This window comes from Temnothorax longispinosus, chromosome 2 (assembly GCF_030848805.1).
Source record: "Temnothorax longispinosus isolate EJ_2023e chromosome 2, Tlon_JGU_v1, whole genome shotgun sequence".
Classification (NCBI taxonomy): Eukaryota; Metazoa; Arthropoda; class Insecta; order Hymenoptera; family Formicidae; genus Temnothorax; species Temnothorax longispinosus.
This window is the reverse complement of record NC_092359.1, coordinates 22,655,897-22,681,768: the sequence shown is the minus strand read 5'-3', so window position 1 is coordinate 22,681,768 and position 25,872 is coordinate 22,655,897. Positions and strand designations below refer to the sequence as shown.

The following is a 25,872-nucleotide window of genomic DNA, read 5'->3' as shown; positions in this document are numbered from 1 at the left end:
ATGAAAGAGCATGGCACGTGATGAAAGAGCACAAAAAATTAAGCTGACCGCAGCGATTTGAAAATACAGCTATATCTTTTTGTGCAAAGTAAGGGTTGAAACAACCGAGGGACCAAGATTATCGATTAACCAAAGTTCAAGCCTTCATTGTTATTGTTAGGTATATTGATGATGCAATTATTATTACTATGTAACACTATCACACACAAGGCTAACATCAGTGACTAAATGATATATATATACTTTATCTTAATAAATTGAAAAGTAATCGCGCAATATAATTTTTATTTCACTCGCTTTGATTGTGCGACGTAGAAACTTGTTTATTTATGTTCTTATACATTTCTCTCTGTAAAGATATGAAGTATCTTAAAATATTTTAAATAAAAATCTAACTTTTTACTTTTAATTTCAATGTTAAATGATAGACTTGAACTGAATAGAAACTGTGCAAAATATGTACAGTTATTATATATACTACAACAGATATACAGTTTGTGTACTGAAACATGTACGTATTATTCTTTTAATAAATTATATACCAGAGAAATTAGCGCGTTATTGTAACAGCATGTTAGCCGTGTGCAAGTGAAAATCGATACCCCTCTATGGGAAGCCAAAGAAACCAGTATTTGAAGAAAAACGATTTTGTATTGTGCCCACGTTGTAACGTTTGCAATGCGGCACGCGCCACCCCTGCCACGTGCCAGCCAATCTAAATCTAATAACACAAACAGCCTCACAATACATGCATCATACACGCCAGCGTTTGGAGGCAGGATGTAATGGGACACCATGTGAACTAATCGCTCCGGAGTGGTCCTTCAGATCCTGTTTCGCTATTTGTCGATCCCGGCCTATTCTCTTTCTTTCTCTTGGGACAAATAGGTTCCCAGCTGAGTCCGATCAACATATTATGCATAATTTCTGTTTTCTTTCTTTCACAGATTTGATCTTATGACATTGGATAATTCTTCTGACATATTTGATACATATCGAGAAGACATAATCTTGTAATTATTGTTTTCATAGTAATAATCATTAGGTAATTCCAATAATTCTATCAACAATTTTGTAACATGTTATATTGTCTGCTATTCTACTGATTTAACTATTGCGTAAGAGCGATAGTTTTATTATTTAAATAATTTTTCAATAAATATAAAATAAAACGTGTATATCATAATAATCTAATAAAAATTACTTATATAAATTCTTTTATTTCAAAGAGTGAAGTCAAAATAAAATACTTACATTGGTTACACACAGCTGCTACTGTAGTTAAAGATGACATGGGCAAAGAATAGAACATAGAAACTTTTCTATCATCAAGATTTTTAATTCTCAAAAAGTAAGTTTAATTTATTTCAATATACACCGACGAGTGTGTTTATACGCGCGAGTGTGCGTATCGTGTCTTCGCGTGCGTACAAGAACAACGCGTCTTGTAAAAGATGACGTGACGTGATTGAACCAAAGTACAATCAATATACATATATATATTTATATATATATAATCAACATCACAAGATCACAGAGCGCTCGGCTCCGGGACGAAGAATGCACTTCCTAGAAGAAAAGTACATACCAAGTCTCTCGATATGCAAAAAGGAACTCTTCATAATAATAACTTTTTAACGGTACTTTTGTTTTGACAAAAAACGATACGATCTACGCTCGTAAAACCGCTGCAAAAGTTTTGGACTAACTTGGGAATTTCAATCCGGTATATACTTCGTATACTTTCGTGAGTTGTATGAGATTGTTTCGGGCCGGCTTATCAAACGATCCAAATCAACTATATACGTTTTATACAGGTCGCGTTCGATCCAACTTTTTAACGTTTTTGGCCTGATTCCGTTGTGCCAGACACTGATCATTTATCTAGATTATATGCTTTAAAGCGAGGAATGGAACGGATTGCAACAAATTCAATTTTTCGTCCACGCGAAATGGATATGGAGACGGTAAAATCGTGCATTCCCGATCGCGATTTACGTTAAAAAATTGGATGGCGCCGACGCAATTATACGAATGCGCTACGTACACCCTACGTTTATTTACATCTATGTATAATAATTTTCACTCTAGAGTGACGTCAATATTGTTTCGTTGGATTCCTGGAAATAGTTTTCTTTTTGTACATCGCAACAATATTTACAGATATTTTACAAATTACGTTACACGTTTACGCTAACTAGGCGATATTGGTTAGTCATAAATTGTAGGGGTAGGAAGTTAAAATTTCGAAGTCGAAAATGCTCTCTAAAACTATGGTATCTGTTATTCATTAATAAGCGATATGTCCGTCGAGTGGTGTCAATTTCTTTCGATCCTTATCAGCCTCTGTAGTTCGAATAATATAAAATATTTGATACCATCTTAGCTTTCTCGTTCGGTTCATGCGATTGGCTCTCTCGTTTCATTAAATTTGTATTCTGCCTAAAATACAGATTTAAAGTATTCTGTGATAAATATTGCTCGTCAACAGTATCAAATACACAGGAAGCGTATCATTATTATATTAATAATAACAAGGAAAATATCAATCGTCATAATTATTTTTGAAGTAATTTTTACATTGACAAATCATAATTAACGAATCCAATTACACATGAGATAAAAGGGAAATAGTATAACAAGAAATGCCGCAAATTTTATTAACCATATTTTCTAATATCAATAGAAGATATCGAAGATTGACCAAAATTATTATTTATATAAGAATTTAATATCAACTATACAAATTATTGGAACTGTAATAAAATAAGACAATTGTTTTTAAGATATATGTTTTAATAATCATTCGAGCCATCTTTTAACCGAGCTGTTAGATTTATAGAAAAACACCTTCTCGTTGTTCGATATGTATCGTTTCTTAACTAATGCGATCATCGGTGATCGTTGCAAGATAGTTGTCTTAGATTTTTGCACTGTTTTGCCTGATTCCTTACGAAATTGTCGACTTTAACTCCGACGAAAATGATGATGCCGCGTGCGGCTCTTTTTTCCTTTTTCCACCGCAAAAAGGAGCAGAAGAGAAACAGAGCCACAAACAAGTCGAATTCGCGAAGGCAATGTACGTACGCCGATGCGATCATTATCCGATATTGTTTATGCGGTGGTTATCCGGATAATTATTCAGATGCGGTCGCATATACTAATTCCCTGGATCGTACAGTATCTCCGCGAAGGCCACGAGCCACGTCATTCTCGTCGGAGTTTACATCTCGTAGCACTATTTGCCGTTTGACGAAAGCAGCGGACTGGCAGCGGCTGAATATCCTTGATTGCAGGTGGGCAACATAAATGGGTTCATGTTGAACGGTGATCCAACCACCTCTCCTAGTCCTGCAACATGCCCACTGTCGGTTATAACATTAGTAGTGCGATATTGCTTAAACGCTATGACACAATCAATAAATAAAAAATAAATAGCGGAAATCATAACAACTTTGTATTTATAATAATAAAATTGATTAAATAAAACAAGATGTCTCATAAAGCAATGATAAAGTATTCATGTGAGAAGTAAAGAGAGAAATATCTAATTGTTAATTCTATAACAAAATTAAAAATAATCGCTCGATTCTTACAGGACCATTATACATTAATCTGTTTATTTAATAAATAATCCGTTTTAATAATTCTATTTAATTGAAGCTTTTAATTCTCGAGCGACTGGCGATCTAAAAATGTGCGATCGGCGGCGAGGATTTGTGAAGCCTTCTCATAACCCGTGCGGAGAGATAGATGCAGTAGGGTAGTGAACAGCATATATCAAAATTTCGCAGATATGAATTGAGAGAATATGTGCACAGAAAAGATTTTAGCCATTTTTCGATTGTTGTATGATATACACGTACACGTATCATGTTAGTGCTACACACACACCCACACACATATACAATTTCATTCCAACAAAATTATTTTCTCCTGATGCTACGATCGCAATATTTGTAATTTATTAAACTAATTACAGAAAGCTTTGTAGCGTGAAAGAATATCATGAAAAAAGCAAACACTTAAATTTAAGTTGAAAATTGGCAATTAGATTAAGATTACTGTCGCGTTGTAAATAAGTGTACGTACATTCTCAAATGTCGTCTCTCATAACTCTTTAATCGCAGTGCATAGGGTGATGGTGGTGGTGATGATGGTGGTGTTGGTGGTGATGGTGGACGGTTAGCGGTTACTGGGCGGCTGTGGCGAGGTGGTGCTGTGTGGGCCAGTGCGGTGGGACTGAGGTGGTCGGTGGTCGTACTACGGGGGCGAACGCACTCCCGTCCCCGGATGTATAGAATATGCCATATTGTTCGTGCGCTAAAACGAAAATTCCACATAAGGGAAAATCATAAGTGCGTGCATCGAGAGGTTAAATAGAATAGAAGAAGGGCATGCGTGCTGGATACGTGAACGAATATGAATATTAGGTTTCTTCGTTTACAGTTGTGCCGAAGAAATTGACGTTTTTGAAAAAAAAAAAAAAAAACTTTGGTCATAAAGTACATATTATAATAAAATGTTTGTTAAGTATATATAAATATATAACAAGGCTAATGATTTAACGAATAATTTTAAATCTTGCATCATTCAGCATTTGTAGTATTGGTACTATTTCTTTATCGCACTGCAATATGATTTACGCCTTTATGCTGTTATCGTTTTAATCGATTTTACAACACACGAATTGTAAAAGTTGCCGAATGTAAAAAAAAAAAGTTACTCTTCATCCCGGCACAACTTGGATTTTGCAGCAACACTGCACAGACATGGGTCGTCTGCGGGAGCATAGAGAAAGAGAAAGAGAGAGCCGACTTACGCGAGGTGTAGAGAGTCGGGCTGCCGGTGTACGGATTGGCGACGGAATAACTTCCGTTAGTACTGTGACTGTGTGGTGTGCTGGCTGAACTACCGCAATAACCACCACCGGTTACGACACCACGTGGACTTGCGCTGCTGCTTTGTCTGTAGGCGTCGGCGTTGCCGCCGACGTTGGCTCCGACACTACCACCGCTGCCGCCACTGCCGCCGCCGCCGCCGCCTCCACCGTCAGCAGCAGCTCCTGTCGTCACGGAACTACCGTCTAGAAATAGAAACCTGCCCGTCAGACGAACTCGTCAGTATTTCAGGTCGTGAGTGGTTGCCTAATAAATTTAACTCAGGGACATCTGCGTCTTGATTGGTACGAGTCTCTATCTAGAGAAGAGATCGCGAGGCATTTTATATGTATATATACTTTTTAAATTATACAATAAACATCTAATATCTATGAAGATGGTATGAGCGAGAGTATCGTCTACATTGCAGAGAAACACACATACACACATCGTACGTACCGTCTGTCCATTTTGCCGCGCTACCATTTTCCTGCACCGTCACTGCAAGTTGCCCCGTATACGAATTAAATGCCGTTGCCGAACTGGATGTGGGAGGTGCGGGTGCGTGCACTGAACCCGGACTTCTCGGTGCCCCCGCGATGCCCATGTTTCCGCTCTTGGGCATACTGTAAATGGCTTCCGCTAGATCCGCCGCCCTCTTCAATACTATCTCCTTCGGAAGCTTTTCAGGGTCACCGGGGTGCCGCGGTACGAGTTTCTGTAACCTTTGGAAGCCGTAGTCGATCGTGGGTTCGTTTACCGCTGGAAAATTCAGCAAAGGTTCGTTCGCTCTTACTGCGTGATCGGGCAGGGTCCGATGTAATCTCATAATCTCTCCGCGATAATTATTATTCGCGTAGATCTCTCGCGATAGGTACCAGACCTTCTCTTCGTACTTACAAACATAGACAAATCTGCCGGGCGCTCCTTTACAGAATTGTTTGCTTTTGTAATGTAACGTGACGTCGACGACGCCGGGTATTTGCCGCGCTGGTGCCTGCACCTTGATTGCGTGTGGAGTGATAAACTGTAATGAAAAAGACGAATACATTTTTTATATTTACCGCAGCAAAATTAGTACTAGAGATTTCCAGTGTTACTGACCTCGCTCCAAACTAGCATCGATCCGAAAACCACCTGCAATCCGTCGAAGAAATTTTCACCGATGATTATGACGGTGGATCCACCCGACGTCCAACCTTCATTAGGCGATATCGCCTTTATGCACGGCGTTTGGAGAGGTATCGGCGGGTATAAACCTAGGGTTCATAACATAGAAATACTACTATATTTTCTATATTTAATTTCATTAGCTTAGCATTTAATTGGATTTATATTTGCGTGAAATGCGTTGAAATTTCCTGTCAGCTTGAGAGACAATCACATTGAGTCTTAAAGCGTTAAACGATCAGTTTTCCCATAATGAAGAAAATTAAGAGTAACAAAATAAAAAAATTACAAGTCGAGAATTAGACAAAACCAAGCGGTATCTTGAAAATAACTCGCGACTGACGAGAGGGAAGAGAGAAATAGGATATGGAAAATTATCTGAATATTCTGTTTATTCGGTTGAGGCCGAGTGGCAGATATATTTTCCGGCGTGCAAGTTTTCGAGGTCGTGGGACTCGTGAAAGTGGGAAAGAGGCGGAAAATGAAAGAGAAACTATGAAGGAGAACGGCGGATAGAGAATGAGGCGGCGAGAGAAAGAGAGAGAGTGAGAGAGAGAGTATGAGGAAGAGAGGGTCGGAGATGCTCGGAGAAGGGTTGTAACAAGAAGAAAGGGGAGGGGACGATCGGGCCGCCGGTGTGTCTCTGCTTGGAATTTATAACCCAATGATATCATTTTGTACCCCGGCGAAGCCAAGCCACCCCCGGCACCGACCCTGGGCGAAGCGGAGCCACGGCAGAGTGGCTGACATCATGGTATATTGCTCTCAGTGATGCTCAAACACTTTCCACTTCGAGTGCTTATGTGCCGTCACATCGATAAATCTCGGCGGCTTGAAAGATCGCGACGTTGTTTATATCTGACCGTATTTAAAGAATATTCTTTAGACATTGTCGAGAGGTAAGATATTTCTTCGCAGTTATCTTAATTAACGGTTATCCACTTTTGCGATTGTCTTCAGGTTAATAATAAAATAACTCTCGCATCAATAAAGTGTAAAATCGACGAAATACTTCAAATACAAATTCTAGAATAAAAATTTGCAATAAAATTGTACCGTATGGTACAATTGGAGAGATTATATAACTTTGCACAATTTTATTCATCGGACAAAAATGAAGTCAACAAGTGACCATTACGGCGGAAGCGTTAAAGAGTTGCAAGAGTGTGGTCCCTACGTAAATGGGAATTCCTCAATGGGACATTGGTATTTATTGCGTTCAATGTACGAGAAAGTCGTTAAAGAGAGCCGGCCGTGTTGGCAACCATCCTGGTAGAGAATTGTCGAGCGGCGTGGTGCGGGCCGCCGCGAGGGTGGTAGAGAGGAGGAGGAGGAGGAGGAGAAGAGGTGGAGGGTTGAAAAGAGGGATTCAGTGGAGGAGGCCAAGGAACAAGCGTACCAACCCGGAATAAATAAAATCCTCCGCACCACTGAATGGTAAGGGGTGTTATTCCCCAACCCTCCCGGCCCCCCTCGTTTGCCACCGAACTATCGTCGAAGTCGAAGAGCCGTACTCCGACACGTTCGGCCCGATTCCCTTTGATCACTGCGAGATCGCGCGATAACTTCGTTCGCCGTGGTAAAGACTCGAGAAATTTGCCAGAAAAAACCCGGGTTTTATCCCGGCGCAAGCAAGTATCATTACGACGATGTCGCGCAATTATATCTTTAATATTCAGCCAGAACGGCGAATACTTTTCCATATCGTTTTTCATTGAATGTCGAATGTGTGATAAAATTTTTAGCTTGTTACTTTTAATATATCTGATATAACAAAAATAGCATCCTATACTCCGTTACATGAAACGAGTTTGGAATTTTTACAAAATTTATAATCCTTTCTTCTCTTTCGTGTCACAAATTAAATTTAAAAAAGGAAGCGAGGTATATGAAACGTAAAATAAAAATAGCAACAACGTTTTTGTCAAATAAGAAACGCGTTGTAAAAACGGCGTATCAAGAAAGATAGATCGTAAGCAAGCGTTTCAAATTTCATGGACAATCAAGATTTGATTTGTACAGCAACCGAGAGAATTCGTTCACAATGACAGCAAAATCCACGAGATACCGGCGCGGCGTTCTACGTTCTTCCCCTTTCTCTCGTGTTTCCTGTCTCATTGGTATGCTCGTTTCGGCGTTTCGGGGGATAGCTTGCGGGGGGATTTGGAAAGAGTGGATGTGTTGGTACCTTCATTGGCGTCGCGCGGAGGCTCTAGGAGGGCGGCGGCGGGGGGCGCGAGATAGCTTAAACTTAGCATTCACAAACCAACGCACCGCGGCAACCACCACGGGGAAGTGGAGAGCGCCGAGAACGACAGAGGCGGAAACTGAATGAGAGAAGCAGAGATCGAGATGAGAGAAGCGGGCCAATTCCGCTCTCTTTCTTTCCGTGTCTTTGCCGCTCCGCGCGGCAGCCAACCAGGTAAAAAGAAGAAACTGACGCGGGTGGAGACGAGAATCTTGGAACCCGCGGCGAGAAGAAGGGGGAGGGGGGACAGGCACTCGGGCGAATTTCGAGCGAGCGCAGAGTGGAGGGAAATAAGACCGAGGAACAAGGAGCGCGGAACGGAGCCGTGGATCCTTCGTTTTCCCCGCATCCCATTGATTTACATCTTGTCTTGGCATAGGTAGGAAGAAAAGACGGAGAAAGAAGCCTGCGCGAGAAAGGAGCGAGCAGGGACGAGGGGGGAAAGGGGGGAGGGGTGGCCGTGCGATATCAGCCGTTTGTATGCGCGGCCGACGCCAAACTTTGCTGAATTGCCCTATGACTCCATATATCCCATTCTACCGGTGCGCCCTCCTGCAACCCTCTTACGATTCCGCCCCGCCACCCCGGCTCCCGAGTCGTTATGCCGATCTCGAAGAAAACTGACCCCCCCCCCATCCCCATCCCTCGCCCTCGCCCGAAGGGGCGCCGCACGAGAGAAACAACACGCCGCGAGCATTCGAATTGGCAATGCCTCGAAACGTGAATCGCTCGGGAAGTCGATTTTGATCGACAAGCGTTGAAAGCGCTTATATACGCGCCGTGAATCATATCATCCGTGAAAAATCGATGGGTTGAATAAATGAGGACGTTTAATGTGCGCACCGGGCTTTTTAATTATCGTCCGTTAATTAATTATCATATTTTCTGCGAGTGCTTTGTTAGCACGGCGAAGGCCGGCTGCAAATTACTGTCGGGGAATATATAGCAGCTGACTGCAAAATTAAATAACGAAAAACTGTACGGCGGGTCAATTGGTGTTTACGGGCAAATCGAATTATCGTGTAAATGCTCGTGCAGTTTCGCGCATTAAATATGCAGGCGTTATCGATGCGCCGCTCCGCATAAATTATCTCTTCGACGATACTGATTAATTGATAATATTTATGGATTATACTTACTATTATACTCGCCAGGATCACTGGGGTCCAAGCGTTTCGCTCTGCGCCCGTGCTTGCTGTTGTTGTGGACGAACATATTGTCCGAAACCGCTAGTAATGGTCCTTCCACTCCCACTTGCGTAGATATAACCACCTGTTAGGCAGAATGGAAATTTGCCGATGAAAGATAATGTAAGACAGTGACAATTAATGTACAAATGTATAATAAACTAATAATAAAATTATCCTCTACAAACATTTATGTGTTGATAAAATTTCAAGTTCTTATATTCGAAAACATTTTCATGAAAATTATTCAACGACAGACTCCAGAGCATGTGAGACTCTTTGAGAAACATGAAGTTAAACGCGGCATGATAAATGTTTGAATTCAATAAATGTTTAAAAAGAAATTACTAAATTAAAATGTTATGTGCCTCCGTAAAATTTATGTTTGTATCTGTTTATATCTGACTTAATAGCGCGTAGAAAAATGCGCCGCGCAATAGACGCTACCGTGAATAATACTGCATTTCTCTCATGCGCGTCATATATCGAACCAAGTTCATCATATCTTCCGTGAACGAGCATGCACAACTCGATTTGCCGCACTGGATACCGCGGCATGCAATTCGCAACTTGCACGTACGACGTATGACGTCGATATAATCGCGCAAGTACAGGAATATAGTCGTATTAAGATATACGATTATCCTTCCTCACAATTATAACAATAAAACACACAACGTAAATTATTTATTAGAGATGTCTAACAACCGGAACAAAATTACTTGCTTAAGCGTTTACGCCGTTCTCCGCGCACGCTACGAGGCGTTGAAAAGATTTTCGCGGTGAAGCAGGAAGAACGTTTATAAAATCGAGCGAGCGGCTGGAAAATGCCCGAAAGTTTTGTCCTTCGCAACTTCGCAACTTTCTCGCGTGCCGGTGATATTACTCGGCGAGTAACACCACCGCCAACTTAGAGTAAAGCGACGATAACCTACGCTCTTCCGCTTGCCTCACGGCGGCAGAGAGATTTCCGTGAAGACTGCACTAAAATTTTAATTCACAACTTTCGGCAGTAAGCAATTCAGAAACAAATTCGGGAGTACGATGAGTATTCTAATCTTCAGTTTGTCGTTGTGCCGACGCGTGAAAAGGAGAAAACTAAAAAGGGTCGAATACAAAAAGAGATGAGTCACGTAAAGGATGAACCGTTGGGGTTCTTTCACCGCCGTTCTTTGATAATTTATTTTTTAATTCTGTTTTTCGTTTTGGCGGAAGGGAAACGGAAAGAAGGATAGATGCAGGTATATCTTCGGTAAGCGAGAGTGGTAATGTTGGAAAGGATAAGGGACGAATATGAGAGTGAGTTGGGGATTAGATTGCGCCGAGAGTTAATTGTCGCGACTTTTGAATTATGCCGAGGCCGTCGAGAAATCGTTATCTAATCAGAACCATCGTCTTTATTCGTTTATAGAAGTTGATTGACTTTTAATAGTGTAGATATATGGAATAATAATAGTAAAGTGCGGTAAACACACGGAAATTTTACGCGAAGAACAATGCTCCCTGTGACGATAGGCGTCGCACGATGTTGCGGCGCGGAATTTCGGCGTTCTCGTCTCCGTCTGTCCGCCCCTATAATTTCGCGAATCGTGACTCGAATGACGGAAGTGTCTCGCGTAGTGTGCATTTCAGCATTGCGACACGACCCGGAACGTCTTTGAATCAAGTGGGTGGAAAGCCGGAAGCGATTAACTGTATCTCAAGCAGAGCCGTAAATCGCGCCATGTGAATCGTCAGATAAATTACGTTATGAATATAAGATTGTTTTCGTATCTATGGACGAATCCATTAATCCTGAGTAATGCAGATATATTCGTCTTCTTGATAAATATTTTAAATTCTAAAAATTTTACGGAAATTCTTAATGTATAGAAATAAAATCGAATTCATCAAACATGAATCGTGCATTTATATTTAAGATAGATAGACTATACGAACACGGGCAACTTACCTGGAAGCGTCTCATATCACGTGGATTGCCGGCGTTCTTCAGGCAGTTTTGGTTACACTTGAGAAAGAACTTGAGGAAGAATCTGCAAGTACACAGAGGGGACCAGAGTTAAACGGTTGACAAGGTGCTTAACGCTCTTCAACGCCGGGAACTTAATTAGAACGCGAACTTGGCCGGAAAGCAAGACTGAATATTGTATAAGCCAATCGCGAGGCCCGTTCCACACCCCTCTATTATTCAGTATTTCTCTAGATTAAACTCCCGACTCTACGTGCTTCTCGACCTTTAGGCCCGCGTACGGCATTGTGTACCGCGCGAAATATGCGGCTACTTCATTGTCCTGTCACAACGTCAAAGGACATGCTCGTAATACATTTTTACGATGAAAATACTATAATACGTTTTTTTTCTATTTTATATCTTATAATTATTTTTGTAAATATATCCGAAACGTGATATAAGAAGATCGCATAATTCTTGAAAATATTAAATACAAAATAATATATTTTAATGCAATTTGGTATATTAAAGTACATACAATTACTGAGAAAAATTTATATTCTACATAATATATTCTTCACTATTAATTATAATCCAGAAATGAGATTAATAAGCACATATCTCTAAAAATAATGACATATTAAATACTTTATTATGTAGGAGTCGCATATAATATAGGATGTTGGGACACGAAAATACATATATATGCGAGATAATTCTACCAAAAAGCCGTCGGCTCAATTTTCATGAATTATGCAAAACGCCGAGAATATTGAATTTCAGGAATTTTTTTTTTTTGAGACGCATCTCACCTATTGGTTTGTACTTACAGAGATGGGAGGAGTTGACTAAGGAGCGAGAGGAGAGTTTAGAGATCAGGTAGTTGAATGCCAGACCGAGAAGGATCGAGAAAGCGAAGGAAACGCGTAGGAAACAATCAGGAGGGCCGAGACGACGTCGACGACGACACTGGCAAGAAAGAGGGGTAGTTTCCTACGTAGCTGGTAGGCTTTTTGTCCCATGGGACGCCATTGTCATTCTCCCCGAAGAGTGCGTCCATGGGTACTGGGGACTTCATGGAAAAATCAAACGCATACCTTAGAATAACGCCTTTTTGTCTTCTATTTTTTGTCTCTCATGCAGAGATTGCCAAAATTGCGGAAAGATCACGACTGATACTTCTTGCTCCAGTAAACAGATTTTAATTATTTTTTATTTAGCGTAATTTTCGTGTTGAACGCGTACCTGGCGTGGCTGAAATGTAAGAGAAGATACAAGATATCAAATGATTTCTTTGAGAAACATCAAAGAAGATTTTAATCACGATATAGTTTGTTTATGAGACTTTGAACTGAGACAATATTTTTATTGTTATCCACGACGGTCGTCGAAAGTATCTAATCCACTTGCTAAAAATACATAAAACTCGAAAGTGAAAGGTAAAAAAAACGAAACGTATTCACCGCGGGAGTGTGGAAGAGAACCATCGGCTGAGTGAAGCGAAGGACGAAGGGCGAGACGGCGCGGCGTACGGGAGGATGGGAAATTCGGCGATACGGAAAGAGAAAGGAAAAGAAATGTATCGATCTCGCGTTACACGCGTTTTCGCAACCAGTCGTGGAACTTAGGTAGATAGATATCCGAGAGAGAGTTCAGTCTAATGTCGCGCGCGCGCGCGCGCGCGCGGGTTTCTGCGCGCTCGCGCGAATTTAATTTCGTTTACTCTTAGAGAACGTTAAGATGTTATCGCGATGCTGGATGGGTATTCAAAGCATTGTACTTTGGCTTATCGCGGCCGTGGATCTTGCTCTAAACACGATATCTACGTCGCGCCTGAGGCGTCGCTCGACAACGCTACCTCTAGTCGTTTACAGATAGGAATACCATCGACCCGTACTTGCACCTACGATATTGCGAGAATGGCGCGAAGACGCCCCTTTAACGACGCCGACGACAACGGAAACGAGTCGGTAACCGCCTTCGAATCGAGAACGTTTCACTTTGTATCTATATTGAAATCGTGTGTCACCGTCATTTAATAAAATGCACCAACGGCAGAACATCCACATCCCGTTTGCTCTGATCGTTTGATACAGACTTATGTATATTTTCAAACTATTTAAATATCTTGCCAAAGCGTCTTATTACATACCTACTAATCAAATACAAACTACGAAGAAATAAAATTGAAAAAGAAAAAAGAGGGAAAATACTTTTAAAAATTTAATATCTAAAACTGTAATAAAAATTTGATGAAAAGAAATTATACATTTCTGAATGAAAAGTCCGAGGTAATTGAAATATTCCCATCAACGTTTCGCGGCCGCCACTTCCACAGCAAAGAAATCGGGCGATCCGCTTTCAGAATTTGACGCTAACAAAATGACTCTACTTACGCGGGAGAGTTCTATGAAGAGGGAGGAAGGGCGCGCTTGCCAGGATCGGCAAAGGAAAGATAGGTGAGCTATAGATCTTCGCTTTTTTTTTATGGGATTCGTTCATCGGCAACACTAATCATTTACGACGCTCCCGTCGCGCCATCGCCGTGCCACTTTATTCCTCTTTCTTTTTTCCCTTACACGAAGTCGTTTCCTTCCGCGCGTACTCGAAGTATTGGCTGTTAGGGGCTAATGGATTGCGTTACCGACTGATTCAAATGCGAACTGGATTTCATTCCGGGCTCGATGGGGCGGCAGTATCGATGGTGTCGTAACGCGAACGCGTGCAAGGAGAAGGGCTAGTTTCTTACAGGGGATCAAATTCGATTCCGATAGTCTATTAGATTTTTCTCTTCCGTTGGCGGCCTTCGCGAGCTCGTGTCAGCCTCCTTCGGAAAAATCTATTCCGAATCGCCGCTCAGGGCACCCAATAGATACACTTCACACCATTGAAATATTAATGCAACTTATCTGCCTTATGTTTCAATTGCAAAATACTTGTGCATATATAAGTTCTTGATTATAAAAATATATCATTAATATGAATATACATATTTTAGCTGTTTTTAATTATTTCGATGTAATTTAATTTATTAGTTATTGTAATAGTTGTATAAAACAAAAAATTTTATTTATTTTTTATTTAAATTAATACTATATAAGCTAGCAAATTTCATCGATAATTTATTAAATTTTACTTTCAATTGTAATTAGAATATATTATACGTTATTACAAAGATATATAATTTTCATCAAAAATGTTATTTATACACGGAAAGAAATTATTGTTTTAATATACCCACATTGGTGATTTGAAGTTAAAATCATTTGAAAGCAGTTTGTTTAAAGTCTTCCGACTGTTCGCGTTCGCTAACGAATTGGCACGGGAGAAAATATATACAGAGGTTCGATTGCGAAATCATACCTAGTCTACCCTCCGCTCGCATACCTTTCCATTTTCTCGAATCAAATAGAATAAAACGAAGCAGTAGGCGGCGAAGTGAGGATTGGAGGTTGCAACGGGGATGACAGGGGAGGAGTGGTGGTTCGTAGCAGGAAACGTTCGTATCGTTCGCTGTTTCCCAGTTTTACAGCGACCAACTTTGCAACGTCGGAGCGGATGAACGAGCGGGTGAGGAAAAAATCAACGGTATAAATAAATAAAAAAAAAAGCTAAACATCGAAGGCCCGCGAAGGGCGAGAGTTGTACGAGGCAGCAAGCGGGTAAACAGAGTCGAATGAATTCAATCAAACCTTGCAGTAAATCATCGGCATTCGCACGGTAGTTTTGTTTATATTTTCCATGTACCAATTAGCGATTTTTCTCGCCGTACCGTATAACGCGCCGATGTTCTTTCCTCCGCGGAAACCGTCGACAACGACCGAAAATAATTTTCACGCTTTACGTAATGAACGTGATTTATAGGTATAGTTTCTTGCCACAATATATATTAATTATAAATATATTTATATATACATGTCTATGCGAGAAATATGCGAAATTAGTATATCTGAGGAAAAAATAAGCGAATTATACAAAGATTCTCTCTTCTCCTTGTTTACATGCCACCCGGTACGGCATTCGTGGGTGCCAAGTCGCAAGTAAGTACCTTCTGATCTAGTAAATATATTTCCAGCAGGGGCTGAATGGATATAAAGGGCTTACTTGGGGACTCACGCGTAATAGTTCCAAATAGGGTGGCATTACGCGTATCAGAAATCCATTTTCTCCCACATCGGAGAATCTTTAATCATGTTTTCGGTTTGCGCTGTACGCCCCTCTTCTTTGCCACCATAAAAGAGTGCGGATATAACGTGACGAAAATTCAACGAAGAGATCAGTGAACAAAGACGATGACGTTTCCTTTCATACTTATCAATCTTATTAATGGTATGTCGTGTTATATAAAAGAATAGGAGTCATTATCGGCACAATTTGTTGTTTTTAACCGTATCTTGCTTTTTGTATAACGTATGTGATCAGAAAAAGATCACGTACAGAAAAGGATCTGCTGACACGATAGAATCTTGTGCCGAACAGGCGTGTCCAATAGTGTGCTAATCACCGTGCTAATGTGACTGACCCGTCGGCTATTCCACTAATATTATGTCTTGGCGAATAGTGTCAGGGGACCATCAGTTCTTTACCTATAGCTCCATTACCATTTTTTGGTTTCTAGTATTATAACGAGAACCGTTAACATCTTTTCAAGAGAATGAAAGATACCAATAACACAAAATAATAATTAAAAAAATGTTTCTTTTCTATTAGAATGTTAAATACTCAATTAGAGATAATGAATTTCGCAAGTAATAAATAATGAAAAAAATCGCCTTTGTTTGTTCGTATGAGAAAATTATCTATATTTTATTAACAAAAAAAAAAGATTAAGTAAAAAATTCCTTATATTGTAAAAAAGAATTGATATCTATCTGTTACGTAATCGGAAAGACTAGCACATCGGTGGCGCAACAAGCGCAACGCTTCCAGCTCGAAACAACTTTTGTAAGCAATACCGATAATTTCCACTCGATCGGATATATTTAAGCAAGAGAATGCTCGGGAGTAATCACGAGTGCATAATGCAGACGAGCAAGACGTCAATTAGTAAGAATGTGTACGAAGGTCTGTAAGGTATAGGAAACCACCTAGAGCTGTATACCTTGCATACACCTTAACCAGGGTTAGTAAGGGGTTAGCAAGGTATCAGGGGATGCTTAATGTTTAACTAGCCTCCATTACTGCCTCCCCAGCACCTTCCCTCGCCCCTTTCTGCACTGCCATCATCTAGCGTCTACCGACTCGTTCCTTCGGATTCTCTTCTCAGGAAGTATTATAGAGACGGCTAAGAAGGATCGCGCGTAACTATCGGTTAATACAGGAAATCATTTTCCAGGAGTAAAGGCATTCTGTATTAACAGGAGATTGTCTCATCGCTCTGATTTGCGGAACAGCGATTAGGATAATAATATTATAAATTTCGATTAACGTCACGGGAGTAATTTTCAAGTCAAAAAGCTTCATTCTTTATTCAAGAACAAAATCTCGAAATTAATCAGACGTTTTAAAATTAATCAAGTTATTAATAAAATTTTAATTGCATAATTGTATAATTAAATTTTGAAAATTAGGTATGTCCCGCAAGACGGAATGTTTCCACAATGAGCACCGATTAAACACAGATAAATTTAATTTATACAGAACGCAGCAAGTCAGGAAAGCTGGGAAAATATAACGACGTATGAAACGTTCCGTTGGAAAGGAAGACATTGTTTAACATCCTCTTATCAGAATGTAAATAGTTGTCCAAGAATCGGCAGTAGAATAAATTTATGTGCAATCGTGCGCGAAGGATGAGTTAATATATGTTCACCGCGTTTTATGGTTTTTACAGTTATAGATCGAATTTGCTTTTTCGACAGAAAAACGCCGTAAATAATTTTTATCGATCGATATAATAACATGGATATATATAATATATATATATGCATTTTCTGTATTTGTCAACTTGTAATTACATCAACCGGGACATTCGATAGCCAATATAGCGAGATATTATATCATTACATAATCTTGCGCTTGCCTTCAGCTGTGTTCCGAGAGTGTCTTGTATCTCGTGTGGATGCCATCGCGTGTTTACGAAAGGAAATCAGGCGACCCAGACTACGTGTGTAAAGACGGATATCTTAACCAAATTCCTGCCGATAGGGAGGATACCGTTTGCCTAAGTTCTAAGACGGCTGAGAGCTAAGGCTATTCGGCACAGGCATTGCCGCGGTATTGCATAATTCATACCTAAGTAATACGTCTTACTACGTAGCACGGCCCCGAACTAACGTATCCTGTCGTAGCCCCAGCGTTGTGTAGCCGCTCACTCGCCTGTCTCCCTCCCTCCCTCCCTCCCCCCCGCTTTCCACCCCATGTTACGTCGACCCCTTGCCACGACAGCGAGATACCCCTAATGGCAGTCTATCACATTAGCCGCAAGACGGCTTGAGAGGCCGGCTACCATAACTAGATTTGCCTTGCACGTACGGCGCATCAACCGACGATTTACCACGTATCGCATAGTTGGTCGTAGCTATTAACTGGCGTAAGCTCCAACTTAGCTTATGTCGACAACGTGACTGTGCTTAACACCGCGTGCCCAAGGAAGGATAAATCACGCGGCATCCGAGATAAGCAAAAGGAAGGCCGCAGATCCTACATCAATTCTATTTCTTATCCATAATGTTTACAAGTGTTATACTTTGTAAAGCATCACTATATGTATAAATTATGAAAAATATATATATATGTACTTTTTTTTTACTATTCGCTTATTTATGCTTTTATACAAAAATTGAAATTAGTGTAATTTCAAGATGTGAAAGGAATTTCTATACATTTCTCTAACGATGGAAGCTCGGGTATGAATTCATATTTTTTCATATTTATAACGTCGAAAATTAAACTCGAAATTATACCAATGTTAATTCCTGCTCTTTATCTATTAATTTAATAAAAATAGAGAGAAATTTGTGAGGATCGTTAATGTGAGTGTAATTTAATTATTCTTGCTATTCAGGACAGTTTCAAGATTATTTCTGGTGGATTACGTCGAATTTTCATCGTGTCTGGCGCTGGCTAGTCGAGTAACTGTAGCGTGACGTGCGAACTGCGAAAATTGTTGAATTATCTCTCTGTGCCTTGGGCATACAGCGCTCGGACAAGGAGCGGGGCATTTCCATAAATGCATCAGAACCTCCAACCGCGTAAACTAACTTAACGCCGACGACGATTCCCGCGTCGGTATATACGAGTGTACGCACGATTTATTAATGCCTGCATTTAGATACGGAGTCCCCCGGGAGCGCAGTAGGGGCGGTTAGGAGTCTCTCAAGTTACCACTGTCAAATATCGACAAAAACGACCGTAAGTCGCGCATGCTCCCGTACATCATATGTGGCTGCGGAAGACAGAGAGGCAGCACGCGTATCACAACATCCTGCTGCATGATATGTTGGAGAAACATGTAAAACGTTACATATCCATCTCTCTTTTTTCTCAAAGTGAAAGAACACAGTTTAGTGCGCCTTTTGCAATCGCGCCTCTGCTTTAAGGCACCAATGCTCTGCACGCGGAACAGTAAATTTAATGTTGAAATTACATTTACGATATACAATTTTAATTACTATTATAAATGTTACAATAACGCTACGCGAAACACAGCAGCAGCAGTAGGATAAGTTAATGAAGCGGTATTTTATTTCGCTGTGAATTAAAACGAACGAAATTTCATGCTCAAAGATAACTTGACAGTTGGACAAGGTAAGCAGTGCATATACTAAATAGATAATGCGACTAAAAATACCTGGTAATTTGGCAAGACATAATTTAAAACTCAGAAGAAGCGTTTAGTCTTTTATTTTCATTAGTTAGAAGATGATATACGCTCAATCAATTTCCGCGATACACCGTGAGAATTTCTCGCTTGCAGACAGTTTAGAGCGGCGCGTGTCAGTGTACACGGTAATAACACACCGTAAGTTTGTCAACGGAAGCTCGCTTAATCCCAGCTAACCTCGTTGCCTGCTCGCGGAGTTTGTCGTCAAACTAGGGGAGCTAAAATGTGATTTTAATATTCGCGGCTCCTTTGAGGAAACTCGCGAATCCTTCCTTAACAGACTTACCAAGGGAGCGCCTATCCCCTCCCGAGGGGGGTCAGCAACCTGCTTTGAGGAGTGCACTTACTTCGAAACTCGGCACAATCTCTCATTCCTCTACTAACTTTCAAGCGTTTCATTCTTATTTCCACCATTACCAGGAAGTCCTTTTCTTTCTGGTTATCGTAAATTTATATATTTTTGTAATCTCTACGTTACACTAGGAATTTACTGTCTAACCGAATATTTGCAATATCACCACAATTTGGTAAGTTTCGTATTATTAAAATTTAGTATTTGTATACATGACGATTTTTTTGATAATTGAGAAACAATATATTTATAAAGCGTTGAAAATTTTTTATAATTTTTATTTTAATTTTTTTTCTCCCGCAGAAGGTACTCTTTTATAATCCCGCGACAATTTTTCGGTTAACGTAATTACCCTGGTGGAACTCGCGCTTACCGAGAGAAAAAGTCACCTCAATGAACGTGATCTCTATCGGGCTTTATTAAAAAATATGTCTTAATTCCGCCCGGGGCCACGTTTTTAATTTCTCCCTATGGACGTTCCCTCTATGCCGATGAGCGCCGGTATAAAGAATCGCTGACCGAATAGACTTGGCAAGCGAAGCTAATTACTTTTGCAATGAAAAATCGTCACTTCAATAAATTTGATCCATTTGCGAATATGGAAAAAAGAAATGTATCTTGAAATTAGATGCACCTACTTAATTTCAAACTTTATAAATGCTTCCTTGATCGTAATGAAATGCATCTTTATTGTAATATCTGCATTTATACACACACGCACACACGCACAAAAAATAAGCTTGCTTATATTCAAAAACGTAATTGCACACAATACGTTGGAATGCTTTTTGCAAATTATATATATAAAAAATTGTCTGTATGACCATGTTACCTACTTTCGAACGTAAGCGCAGCGACCGTTGATGCAAGTTGATGACAAGAAAAATCGCGAATTATCGTTCTTCGCTCGAGGTCTTTGAGAGGTTAGCAGTCGCCATGCTGGCAGGACATAGAAGCACGCAGGACACGACGCCGTGGCGGGCCGTGTAGGGGTTGCCATGGTGATCTCATGGGGAGGGCATTCGCCCTCTCTCACCCTCACCGAGAAGATAATGCTGCCTGCCTGCCTTTCTACCGATGTTGCTACCAACCGCCACGATATCAGAAGCTCCGGCAATAAAGCAAACGTCCATGCTTGCACGAAAGTTTATGAGACAGACCCGGTTTTCGAGTCGCGCGATTACGAGGCGACAAGCCAACCGATGGTACCTTCTTGTCTCGCATATTCCGCTCATCGTCGCACATATCTTGAAAATTATTCTAGAATAATGTGAAAAAGTAGGTACTAGTGACTTCTTCAATTTTTATATCAAAAATAGTTAAAAAATGTTTCACATTTAATAACTCTTTATTTTTTATAAGTTCTACGCTTTTGGAAGACAGTAGATTTTCTGATAATGTTTGATCTTGCTTGCAACATTGTTGCGCTAAAAAACGCTGCTGTGTTATATCTCTTCTATATCTTCTTTCGCAACAATTAAAAGAAGTTATTAAAATATATTTTATATACTTATAAGCATTAAATAGGCTCTTGAAACTCTTGAAACTTTTGAAACTCTTCACATTCTCATTTAATATATCAAATCGGACATTTGTTGTATATCGGAACTCGGAACGTTTTATCGAGCGACAGTATATACGCAACATTCTCCGTAAATGTCATGATTGCGAACAAATGAGAGAAAATGATGAGCTTGAACATGCTAACGTTCCCGATTGAAAATGTGTAGGCAACTGTATGAAAAATGATATATAGTACTTTGGAGAAGTGTTTATTAGTTATTACTTCTACAAAACCATAAATGCGTCATGTGTCACGAGATTAAACGACCTTAAACCGCAAGGACGATATCAGTATATCCAAGACTTAAAGGCTTTAGCCGCGCGGACGGCGCGCGCCCGACTAACGACTCTTCGCTACCTCCCGTGCTTCCTTTTTAGAGAAGCCAAGACGGACGAGACGCGGACGCTTCGACAAAGTGTCGTCGTATTTTTGGTTTACGGCGTCTGAGGGTTTCCGACACACCGAGAGACGGACGGACGCGACGGTGAGAGAGCAGGCGAGAGAGAAAGAGAGAGAGAGAGAGAGAGAGAGAGAGAGAGAGCAGGCGAGAACGGGCGAGCGCACGAGGGCCGCCTGAGCGCTTCAACGATCATGAGGGTGGAAAGTGGGTGGTTTGGTGGGTATACGGGGAGTGATACCGGTCCCAAAGGTGTCGTTACAATTAGACAGCACTGCCAACTGCTACGACCTCAACCGCTAAATAACTTACTGGTGCTGACAACTCGACCGCCACACCGTTACCGTTCATCGCATGCCGCATGTAACCCAACCGTGAGTCTCTACTCGTCAACCGGTGAAAGTGCTTTGCGTATAATTCGGCCGTCTCGCTCGCTAAATTTCTTGTAAGAGGACGCACTTCCGCTTTTATATATGCCGTTTTACTTCAACTTGCGAGCTCGCGTGATATTGAACGTCTTGAAGAACACAGAAAGAATGTCGCAAGGAAAACATTTTTATTTTTAGAAAAAAAATTAATTCGATCAGATAACGTTTTTAGATCGAAAGAACTTTCTCCGTATTATTCGTTCATTCTCTTTTTCTTTCGCTATTTCTCTCTCTTTATCTCTAGTATAGTTTAAAATATTGTGAATTCTGAAATAGAATTCTCTTCTATCCGATTGCTAGTTGGAAATTACACAAAAGCTCCTTTCAGAAGATTACTGATCTTTTTAGAAAGCGCATATACATATATATAGTGGTGTGCCACAGATACAACGTGCATTTTCTCTTATCTATTAATTTTGCAGCCAATTTCTTTTTTCTTAGATAAAATTTGATTGCGTCCTTTTATCTTTAATATATAATTTTATTTTATGGTTTATGGTTGACCATTAAATTAAAATGTTACGCTTATTTTGAAGCAGAAAAGAAGAAATAAAATGTAGTTAAATATTTATATTAAGAGAAAATATTAATGCAGCGAAGAATTTATGTGTAAAATAAAGTGGAGACACCCTATGTATATAGGAACGTTTGCGTCGAGACGAAGTATAAAGAGCGAAGCCAATGTCGAGGACGTCGCGCTGTCTTGCGCTTGCGCCGAGTGTTTAGAACTCGAATGCTGGTAGAAAGAGGTGACGAGGAGGTGAGGAGGAAGAGGGCGAACTTCCGAAGGAAGAGAACGGGGTGTCCCTGGAGTATCGACTTGCCCCACGGGACTCGGCAGTCGATAGTCCCGTGGGACTCGCTGTCTCCTTCCCGAAGTCGCCGTTCCCGATGCTCCTTCCTCGTCTTCCTCCATTTTCCGTTTTCTTCCCGCTTTTCCTCAAGCGTCTCCTTGTTCCGCCTGTGCACCATCGTGGGTCACGAAAGCAGAATGGCCGAACAGGTGGAGGGGGTTGCAGAGACAATTTGGACGATGAGACGAGATGAGATTTTGTTTTAGAAATTGCTTAACCGTTATCCGAAACACAGATCACGAATATTTGACAAGTTATCGTGGTAGGTTTCGAATCGACGACTTCCAAACTAGATATCAGACATTCGATTGGTATTAATGATGTAGATTGTGTAGAATATTATACATTTTTTAACAGTGAGACTGTCGTTACATATATATCTTGTATTGAAGCTTTTCGCATAAGAATCGTTGACATTTATTCCGGAACGTAGGCCGAAATGGAATTACGCACTGTAACGCGAAACTTGGTTGAATGATAATAAGAAAATGCGCGCGGCGTAGTGATTAAATTGCGAACGGAACGCGCCGGATAAATACAGTCGCAGGGCGAAGCGAAACGCCTCGAAGGAAGGGAAAGGCTCCTCTAAGTTTATATGAAATTCCACGCCTTGTACAGGCGGCACTTTTCTCCCTCCGCGCTCTTCCGTGATCGCGAACCTTCTTGCCTGGCCTACCACCTTCGCACAAAAGGTATAATATTGCCCGCCCGTGCTTCTCGGCCTCCGCCTCCGCCAAGAATTATCCGCGCAACTTACAACCCCCATTTTTTCAACCTACCACGGATTCCCTGCTACCTCGGCGTACGTACACCCACCTCGGATATCGAGCTCCGCATACTGAGGCGGAAAATGAAAGTGAATCTTGAAGCACGTTATTCGGCATTGTGCTCCATATCTTGTTCCCGGGCACTCCGCGACACGACTTTTTAAATAATCGAGCGGCCTCGACGTAGGTCGCATGAAGCGTGCTTTCGCGTTTCTCACACGCGCACAACCGCCTTGTACTTGATGTTTTATGGTCGCCGAGAAAGTTATAGACCTATGGTCTTCGCAAAAAGATGTCTGCAATCACTTATGCAGTTTCCTAACCAAATCGTCTGATAGACGATTAACAAGAATGGCGTGTGCGATACAATCAATTTCTCAATAAATACTAATATTCACCTAAAATTACTATAATATATTTTGCAGATACATCGATTTTTCTAGATCAACTTACATACATTCTGTTGTCTTCAAAGTTTCGACAATATTGATCTTAATCTGCGGTTTCGCGTGCACAAACATCATATCTTATTTAACGAAGAGCCTCCCCCGCTCTTTAATATAACTCCCGGTTTCTGGTTCACGGTGACAAATGCCGTTCGTTAGACACGTGCGTTTTCGTCGTTTCGTGTGGATCCGTTTCCGTCGAGCGGACAAAAATCGAAAGCCATCACCGGGCGTAGTATCCGCGCGCGTATAGCGAGTTGTAGAGATATTGGCACGTCTATATACGTACGCGTGTGGTCGTCGAAAAGAAAAGGGGATGCCTCCCGCGGAGGGTCTCCCTCACTCTTCTTAGTCTCCGAGGGAAGATTCGAAGGGTGAGCGACGTGCCCCTCGCGAACCCTCGCGCGTCCCCGGCCCCGCGCGACCCTCCGCGCGCGAGAGAGCCCGGGCTACCGAAATTCGCCGAGTGTCCTCCCCGTTCGGTAATACGTTACGCGACTGCGAAAGTATCGTCCGCAGCCACCCTCGGTCCGGCCTAACCTGGAGCTACTGCGATGAAACTTCCACCGTTCCCCCGAAGGAAGCAGGGGGGGTCTCCGGAGACTTCCATTTTGACTCTGGGGATTAGGCGTGACCCCGCCCATCCGTGGGTAAAGTTTTGTCCCTTTCGATGGCCAGGAACGAAAAGCCGTCGCTATATTGATGACTTCTTTCTCCGCACCCGGGGAGGGAGTGAGAAAGGCGAGGGGCAGCGCGAGCAGAAAGTCGAGATGCGGGAAGCCGCGGAGGATGCGAGGAAAAAAGGACGTTGGAGCAAACGCGCTTACACAATTCCCGATAGTTGCGGCTTTGTCTGCTAATGCTAACTAGATACGTTGGGCAATATGATTTTTAGTGGGCTCTTATTGCCATTATTTGAAAAAATTCCCGCAATCTGTACTTTAATTAACTTATCGTTGCTCATCGTTCATCATAATTACCAAGATTGGCCATGCCTCTTCATAGGTAATCAATAAAAAGGAAGAGCCAAAAGATTGAAGATTATAACTTGAGAAACCTTTCAAGTAAGAGTGTGAATATTGTCTTTTTTAACATTATCCTTTTAACTTTGAGACAATTATTTATTACAGATATTACAATAAACATAGATCGTGTCACAATATATATTTGACATTTGACTCGTATTTAATACTTTTCTATAATAATATGTTTTGCTTCTAGAACTGTTCCAAGCTGAAAACTTTTGATCGACAATGAATTTGACTGAGAAACTTTGGATCAAATAATTTGCGCTAATATTTATATTTATATTGAATTATACAAATATAATATGTAACGATCACAATTGTTATATGTATATTATTATCACAAAAATCTATCAGAAATTCATGCAACACAATTGGTTTAGCAGCGGACACATGCTTTCTTTATTCACAAGAGCTTTGTGTGTAAACCTCGCACAAGGAGTGGCGTGAGGTTTGGGGGGTTGGTCGGACAACGGCATCATAAGTCGGGAGTGGTTTGAGGGTTGGGTGGGTTGTTGGGGTGGCGAGGGTCCCTGGAGGCGGCGGGCTAAATATATCCACCCCCGACAACCCTCGAGGGAGAATGTCAAGACAACATGGCCGACGCCCGTCATCCCGTTAGCTCTATGTATATAGTGGTTCGTGTTCGGCTATGCTGGCAGAGACCAAGGACATCCAAAGATTGCGACATCACGCCGTTGAATGCATATACAAGTTAAGCAATTACAAATTCTCAAACTCACTTCCGCAAACTAGGGTGCAATTTCTTGACGCAAGG

General features: G+C 41.1%; 1 protein-coding gene across 2 annotated transcripts in view; it reads right to left on the bottom strand.

The window, feature by feature from the left end:
• Window positions 1-1,315: 1,315 nt before the first annotated feature.
• Window positions 1,316-25,872, bottom strand: part of Kn (EBF transcription factor knot) — a 130,775-nt gene continuing 106,218 nt past the window's right edge. Inside the window, exons 12-19 of one of the 2 annotated variants that reach the window (XR_011730830.1) lie at window positions 11,437-11,518; window positions 9,438-9,570; window positions 5,985-6,139; window positions 5,781-5,907; window positions 5,340-5,642; window positions 4,823-5,086; window positions 4,093-4,323; window positions 1,316-3,351 (exon numbers count right to left, since the gene is read on the bottom strand). Coding sequence is in view for 1 of the 2 variants with exons in the window: in XM_071770165.1 (XP_071626266.1) it covers window positions 3,239-3,351; window positions 4,823-5,086; window positions 5,340-5,642; window positions 5,781-5,907; window positions 5,985-6,139; window positions 9,438-9,570; window positions 11,437-11,518 (1,177 nt within the window). In the remaining variant the exon portion in view is untranslated. The remainder of the gene's footprint in view (window positions 3,352-4,092; window positions 4,324-4,822; window positions 5,087-5,339; window positions 5,643-5,780; window positions 5,908-5,984; window positions 6,140-9,437; window positions 9,571-11,436; window positions 11,519-25,872) is intronic. The other variant, XM_071770165.1, reaches the window with a different exon arrangement.